The sequence below is a fragment of the Dendropsophus ebraccatus genome, chromosome 8, assembly GCF_027789765.1.
Source record: "Dendropsophus ebraccatus isolate aDenEbr1 chromosome 8, aDenEbr1.pat, whole genome shotgun sequence".
Taxonomy (NCBI): domain Eukaryota; kingdom Metazoa; phylum Chordata; class Amphibia; order Anura; family Hylidae; genus Dendropsophus; species Dendropsophus ebraccatus.
In genome coordinates, this window is record NC_091461.1 from 46,872,643 (window position 1) to 46,881,094 (window position 8,452).

At 47.0% G+C, this 8,452-nt stretch overlaps 1 protein-coding gene across 1 annotated transcript; it reads right to left on the bottom strand.

Moving 5' to 3' along the window:
• Window positions 1–463: 463 nt before the first annotated feature.
• On the bottom strand, window positions 464–8,069 carry CISD1 (CDGSH iron sulfur domain 1). The gene is made up of 3 exons (XM_069979078.1): window positions 7,917–8,069; window positions 1,645–1,847; window positions 464–857 (listed from the first exon to the last, which is right to left on the bottom strand). Exons 1-3 carry the CDS (start codon window positions 7,939–7,941, stop codon window positions 768–770), a joined length of 318 nt encoding a protein of 105 aa, XP_069835179.1. The 5' UTR covers window positions 7,942–8,069; the 3' UTR covers window positions 464–767.
• Between the last annotated feature and the right edge of the window lie 383 nt (window positions 8,070–8,452).

Consider the following 8,452-nt stretch of genomic DNA (forward strand, 5'->3'; position numbering starts at 1 on the left):
CTGCAGCTCCGTGTAAGAAAGGAAAAAAAAGAAAAAAAAAAGTCAAGCTCCAAAGACTAACAGTATAAGCCTGACTCTTTTTTTCTAACACAGAGCAGGAGTGAACTGCACTGCAGCGCGTCCTTTCCTGCTCATTCTCCCGATTGGTACTGTATTGGTCTAAACAATCTACAAATGACTGGTACACTTTAAGCACTTCTTACCTTATGTATGTCCTAATGGGTGGCAATTACTTTCAGACCCTGGGCTATACTGGGATCCAAAAGCCCAGATTGTCTCATAGTCCTCCCCCCGGGGTGTAAGGAGTCGTACAGGCAATGCTACCTTGGAAGGATGCAAATCAGCTCTCCTCCAGAAGGAAGGAGACTGTCTCTCTACCATAGGTAGCTACCCTGTAAGTCAATGCAGATATCTGCTAAACCCCACCTAGACGCCCACCTATACACAATAAACATGAGTCACATCAGATATTGTACATATTTAATGTCCATGTATTGGCTTTACATTCCAATGTCAGCATTTCACAAGAGGAAAAAGCACATGTCCACCTGAGGAATGAACACGGCTTGTACAGTGGTTTCAGACAAGTACAGAACAAGTTCCTATGTCCCTGCCAGATGACACAAGACCTTCCACCAGCGCAGGGTAACACTTAAGGCAGATGACAGATACAGCCGGTGGGGATTTCTGGAAGGAGAGATTTCTCTTATAGAGCAGTGATAGTTACTGTGGTTTCATAGTGTATTATTAATGTCGTTGTTCAGGGTTTAGGATTCTTTCTTCTTAATGATTAAAGGTCCAACGTTGTCTCCGGTTTCCTCGTTGTGTTTTGTGTGCGCTCCATCACAATATGGGAACTGGAAGATAAAGAAATGGATGAAGCTCTAAAACTAAATAAGATCATCCCTATAAAAGTTACTTGTAAGAATGACTAATATTTATCATAAGCAGCCTGGTCACCAAAACACCTCTAGTGATCAGTCAATCAATTCCTGGAAAAAGTACACAAATGTATCCAGACTAGAAACGGGCGAATCTCGAGCACGCTCAAATTTAGCCGAACCCGAACGCTTTGCATTTGATTACCGGTGGCTGCCAGGAAAACATGGAAACAGTCATAGGCTGTATCCATGTTTTCCAGGACTCCCTAGGGCTGCATCCATCTTCTTCAGCCACTGGTAATCAAATGCAGCGTGTTCAGGTTTTTAAAAAAATTCTTGCATATTTTTTACCTCTAAGCTATTCTGCATTTCTGCCCATGTTAAATAAAGGGGTTTCCTGCAATTAATTCTACTGCCGCCCCTCCAGCACCACCACCACTACTGCCATTCTACCCCTCCAGCACCACCACTGATCCAAAGGCTGGGCCTGCTGTGATGAGGTCATGTACAGTATTCATCTGACATTGCAGCCAATCACTTAACAGGATGACACAAGCAAGGCCTGTGATTGGCTGCAGCCTCACATGAATATACGTGATGTCACTGTATTACACAGCTAGGTAGATGGCAAATATTAAGAAACTATGGTATTATGGAGTCCAGCATCATCCTATGTATCTTGAGTATATGATACATGGACAGCTCAAATCACAAATAGAGAAGGTTAGCTGGATGGCAGTGGGTAAATGGTTTTGTTGGTTACCTTTTTGGACCTCCAGCAGCGACAGTACACAGCTTTATCTCCCAAGTCCTCCATATCGAAGGCATGTACAACCTTAGGATTGTCTTTCTGGATATCCTGGTTTACCATGGATTTGCAGCACTTGTCTTTGCAATAGAGACTTCTGTAGGTCAGGTATCCGACCGCTACAGCGCCAACAGCCAAAGCGGCAGCACAACCATATTCTGCCAACAGGAAAAGAGACAAATGCAGATACAATCCTTTATAGAGAATGCATTACCTAGACTATTTTACTGATTAGAACTAGATATAATTGTCTTTTTTTTTTTTTTTTTTTATTTCATTTTCCATACAGTCTAAGCTTCGGAACTGCTCTGCCATTAGTATTAAATAGGTACTCCTGACAATTTTTTCGAATCAACTGGTGTCAGAAAAAAATTTACAAATATGTATACATTTCTATTTAAAATCTCATGTCTTACAGCACTTATCAGCTGCTGTATGCCCTGCATAAAGTGGTGTTTCTTTTTCAGTCTGACACAGTGCTCTCTGCTGCCACCTCTGTCTGTGTCAGGAACCATCCAGGGCAGTAGAGGCTTTCTATCGGGATTTGCTACTGCTTTGGAACATTCCTGTCACAGACAGAGGTGGCAGCAGAAAGCACTGTGTCAGACTGGTAAAAAAATCCACCACTTCCAGATTGGAGATTTTTTAAATGAAGGGGTACTGTTAAATCTCCATGCTACTGTACTGACACAGCTGGGAGATTTAAACGGGTATTCCACTCAAACATAACATTTGATATGTTGCTGCCTATGGTGAGAATAACAATTCATCCCATACTTGTTATTATCTATTCAGTCTCCTTCCCCCAGTTCCCAGTGGATGCTTTCTAATCAAAACGCAAAAGTTTGTGTGTGAGCTATTCTCTCGGTCTCCCCTTCCTCCCTCCCGAGACAGATGATGTAAACAAGTACCTGACTTGTGGGGACTTGTTTACATCAGCTGTCTCAGAATGGAGGGGGGAGACAGAGAGAGAGAGGCTCATACACAGATTTGTGTGTTTTCAGCAGAAAGCAGCAGCTGAAAACTGGGGGAAGGAGACTAAATAGATAACAACAAGTATGGAAGGAAATGTTAGTCTCACCCTTGGCAGCAACATAACAGTTATGTTTGAGTGGACTACCCCTTTAAACAGTCTCTGAGCTCCCGACATCATAATGTGGTTCAGTCCATAGCATACAGACCGTCTCTACATAGCATGGACTGTATGTACAGAACATGTGAATGCATACACAAGGCTTATCCTCTATAGCCCTCTATAAGTGACTGGAATCGTTGTGGTGGCAAATCCGATTTGGTGCAGATCAGAAGCGGCAGATCTCCCCTTGGCACAAATCCATTGCATTTTCCCTCTACAGTAATGATGCTGAACACTTAGCTCCGATAACAATATGATAATTCAGAATATAGCTTTGTATTCAAGTAACAAGACACAAGTCAAACATTTACAAAGCTGCCGGTTGTCTGGAGCCGAGATCAGTTCAGTGCTGAAGTTTCCCTGTGAAACCTGCTTCACCCAAAGCCGCACTTCTCACAAGTAAGCATGAGACAGCACTTTCTATAGATACACCCGAGTGCTCCTCCATCCTACCTCCAGCTGCCACAGGTCCCACTGCTGTGGAATACACTATGGGGGAGATTTATTAAACATGGTGTAAAGTGAAACTGGCTCAGTTGCCCCTAGCAACCAATCAGATTCCACCTTTCATTTTCCAAAGAGTCTGTGAGGAATGAAAGGTGGAATCTGATTGGTTGCTAGGGGTAACTGAGCCAGTTTCACTTTACACCATGTTTGATAAATCATGATTATCAGCAATTGTCCCAATCATATGGATAAAAGTTCTTATACGCCTTCAACCACTAGTGGCCAAACAATAGTTCAGCAGACATTTACCTCTTCCTCCCATACACATAAACGTTCAGCACGGCCAAACATTCCTACGTTTTCTATGATGAAGGGTAAGCCACAGCCAGTTAGCTCTGGCAGTGGCTTATGTCTCAAAGAATAAAAGGGATCAGGCAGTGAAATTCCATTACATTCAAACCATTTTTCTACCAATATGACGCAGGAGCCCCATACGTTTTACACAGAAAGCGGATTCCAACGCCATCAGCGGATTGAGACAACATTAACAAAGTGTATTGGGACCCAGCAAAGAACACATAGGGGGACATTTATTAAAGGGGTTCCAGCGGTACAAAAACGTGCCCACTTTTTCCCCTCTCTTGTCTCCAGTTTGGGTGGGGTTTTGAAACTCAGTTCCATTGAAGTAAATGGAGCTTAATTGCAAACCGCACCTGAACTGGAGACAACAGTAGGGGAAAAAGTGGGCATGTTTTTGTAGCACTGTATAACCCCTTTAAGTCTGGTGTTTTCTGCCCCGGCCTTAAAAATAATTTGCCAACACTTCTCTGATTTATGTAGAGGTGCACTGCCTCTACATAAATCCTGTGCGTTTCACCCCCTCCACGCCCTCCTGGCAAAGCTTGTGGAAAATGGCCAGATGCAAAAATTTATTCGCAAAATGCCCATTTTCCGCCCAAAAAATATATACAACTTTTGGTTGATAAATGTCCCCCATAGTGATCAGCGTATTGTCAAAAGACCCTTCTAACAAGTAGGCACAGTCCAAGTAACAAGTCCAATGCACAGAACCTCCTTGGGGTATGTTCCCACACAGTATTTTTGCTTAGTATTTTGCTACCTTAACCCGGAGTGGATTGAACACACAGAAAGGCTATGTTCCCACACTGCTGCAAGTGAGTGGATGGCCGTCGTTTAATAACAAATAATTGGTGTTATTTTAAAATAACGGCAAAATACTGACTAAAATTCTGTGTGGGAACATAGCCTTAGGCTGCATTCACACATTCCATAGTGCGCCTGTAATTGTGGACACGCAGTTACAGGCAGCACTACGGACTCATTTAAAGGTGTTATCCAGCGCTACAAAAACATGGCCACTTTCTTCCAGAGACAGCCCCACTCTTGTCTTTAGCTTGGGCAGGTTTTGTTGCTCAGTTCCATTGAAGTAAACGGAGCTTAATTGCAAACCGCACCTGAACTGGAGACAACACGTCTCTGGAAGAAAGTGGCCATGGTTTTGTAGCACTGGATAACCCATTTAAAGTGACTGTACCACTAGGCCCAGGCTGAAGCACTGTAAGCGGGCCGACCCACCCTTAGTGGGAAGAAACTCCAGCCCCTCCATGAAGTGACGCCTTTAGAATCAATGGAACCCTATCAGAGGGGCTAGGGTTTCCTCCCACTAAGGGTGGGTTGGCCTGCCTCCAGTGCTTCAGCCTGGGCCTGGTGGTACAGTCACTTTAAGCTCCATTTACTTCAATGGAACAGAGTTTCAAAACCCCACCCAATCTGGAGACAAGAGTGGGGCAAAAGTAGCCATGTTATTGTAGCGCTGAATAACCCTTTTAAAGGGCCCCATACACGTTCCGTATGCGTTACGGGGCTGTCGTCCAAAAAACAACAAGAAGAAAGGGCAGGCCCTAGTATGGACCCACAATCGCAATTATTCTCCATTGAACAGGTCTATGTATTGCGGACGTTTGAATGCAGCCGAACAGATGCAGTTCCATAGGCCGTCCATACAGGTCCGTGGCCACAGCCAGCCTATGGAACATGTGATTTAGGCTCTTCTGATGACTTGTAAGGTATGAATTATTCTTCATGTAATACCTGACAAGCTGTCATTATAGGAACAATGTCCGCCAGCGTCTACTGTGCACACCCAGCCCAGAGGAAAGATTACAGGCAAGCAGTATAGGCCGGGTGGAAGGAATGTGACTTTACACCCAGTTCTTACAACAATGACTTTCTGTAATGTACAAGTAATATGCCACCAAATCCTAACATCCTATACATAACCAGCCTCCCTGCAGTAAACTGGATAAGTCTGACCAGAGGACACTAAATACATCAATAATAGAAAAACAATTAAGTTGTCAGCTGGTTGACAACCAACATGGCTGCAATCACAGCTCCTAAAGTGATTACCACCCCTCCTTCCCAGCCTGTCTGGTTACTCTGTGATGTTTCCCATGTCCCTATATTGATGAATAACAAATTAAATTTCTTCTTCTACAAGCAGCACCACTCCTGCCCTCAGGTTATTGGTTTTATTGCAGCCGAGTTCCACTGACGTGAATAGAGCTGTAATATCCCACAAGACCTGATAACAGGTGTGGCGCTGTTTCTGCATGAAAGAATCTAATTTTATTTTAAACACTGTGGTAGTTTCCCAAGAAACTGCCGTGTCTGAAACCAGCATAAATGTCTGACACTAGTCATACTATACTTCATCTACATGTATAAGCACCGCCACCTGTCTGACAGCTGCCTATCCATAGTATTTCTATAGGTTTCTAGTATAGCTAAAGGCAGTATTATCTCATGGGTATGGTCAGCATTAGGATCCATACATGCTGCAGAGCTGTACATCTGCGAGTATATCTGTATAATGTCTCCATGATGCTCCCTGGTCACCCACTATAATGCAGGAGGAGTATTAGAGGGTATCAATGTCTCAGTCCCATGTCTAATAATTGAGAGCGAACAAAGTAACATGTAACAAACCAACAGTGAGTAAACATAAGGCAACTCAGCAGAGAGCAGTCTAATAGTAAAAGTGCCAACGATGGTGATACATTATTCATCTCACAAGGGATCCTAAGTAGACTCCAAGGCTTCACTTCAAACCCCGCCAACACTGGATGAATACATTCTGCTCTATGGGAGACGTCTGCCCAAGTACAGTGAAGAGATGAGATCAGTACTGGTGTAAAGGTCGGTGACTATGGGCATCAATACACCAGGCTGTGCGGGGGGCGCTATACATGTGTATGGAGCGGTAGCTCTCCGGCTGGTGTAGGATTATGGGGGTGTAACCGCTCAGATCCCCCACATTATGCAAAGTTACAGAATATTCCATCAATATGTCCTTACTTTAGAGGAATACCCCTTTAAGTTTGCTGGCACATTCATACTGTGTATATATATGTGTCTATGGAAGTGAAATAAGGATCAGACCCTGACAATGGCCGTGCAGGCTGCTCCCGCACTAGGGCAGGGCGACAGTGGCCGTGCAGGCTGCTCCCGCACTAGGGCAGGGCGACAGTGGCCGTGCAGGCTGCTCCCACTATAGGGCAGGGCGACAGCGGCCGTGCAGGCTGCTCCCACTATAGGGCAGGGCGACAGCGGCCGTGCAGGCTGCTCCCGCACTAGGGCAGGGCGAAAGCGGCCGTGCAGGCTGCTCCCGCACTAGGGCAGGGCGACAGCGGCCGTGCAGGCTGCTCCCGCACGAGGGCAGGGCGACAGCGGCCGTGCAGGCTGCTCCCGCACTAGGGCAGGGCGACAGCGGCCGTGCAGGCTGCTCCCGCACTAGGGGGACAGTGGCCGTGCACGCTGCTCCCACTATAGGGCAGGGGGACAGTGGCCGTGCACGCTGCTCCCACTATAGGGCAGGGGGACAGTGGCCGTGCACGCTGCTCCCACTATAGGGCAGGGGGACAGTGGCCGTGCACGCTGCTCCCACTATAGGGCAGGGGGACAGTGGCCGTGCACGCTGCTCCCACTATAGGGCAGGGGGACAGTGGCCGTGCACGCTGCTCCCACTATAGGGCAGGGGGACAGTGGCCGTGCACGCTGCTCCCACTATAGGGCAGGGGGACAGTGGCCGTGCACGCTGCTCCCACTATAGGGCAGGGGGACAGTGGCCGTGCACGCTGCTCCCACTATAGGGCAGGGGGACAGTGGCCGTACACGCTGCTCCCACTATAGGGCAGGGGGACAGTGGCCGTGCACGCTGCTCCCACTATAGGGCAGGGGGACAGTGGCCGTGCACGCTGCTCCCACTATAGGGCAGGGGGACAGTGGCCGTGCACGCTGCTCCCACTATAGGGCAGGGGGACAGTGGCCGTGCACGCTGCTCCCACTATAGGGCAGGGGGACAGTGGCCGTGCACGCTGCTCCCACTATAGGGCAGGGGGACAGTGGCCGTGCACGCTGCTCCCACTATAGGGCAGGGGGACAGTGGCCGTGCATGCTGCTCCCACTATAGGGCAGGGGGACAGTGGCCGTGCACGCTGCTCTCGCACTAGGGCAGGGTGACACACAGGCGTCCAGCCGCTCTTATATCATACAATGCGATTGCATAAATCATAGACATTGCAGTAAGCCGGAGGAGACAGCAGGGGCCGCGCTGACCTCTTACCTCGCACTCCGTGGTTAGAGCTCATGTCTCCGGCCGCCCTCTGCTCTACACTGGGGAAGTCTCAAGGACACAGGGGTCTGGTTACGTCTCCTCCGCTCGGCACTACCTTTCAGGCGGAGAAGAGGTATCATTAATCACTACAAGGACAGCACAAGAGGGAAAGCCGTTAGGTAACATACATAACATCAATATGTCCACAGTCTATGCGACGCCTCCAACGGCGTCTACTGAGATTGAAAGAGCTGTTTTGGCTACACCAAAATGGCGTCAACGTCATTGTTCTCTGGCGTCGCGTGGACATGGAATGCTGGGTACGCAGGGTGCGCGCTCTTGTGGCCATTGGAAGTTCGGGCAGGGCACAGAAAACAGAGAAACTTTCATGAGAAGGAGACAACAGTACACTTCTAGACATATATATATATATATATATATATATATATATATATATATATATATATATATATATATACGGCAGATTATAATATATAGTGATTTATTTTTAGTATAATTGAACAGACTATACAATCAGCAGTTGG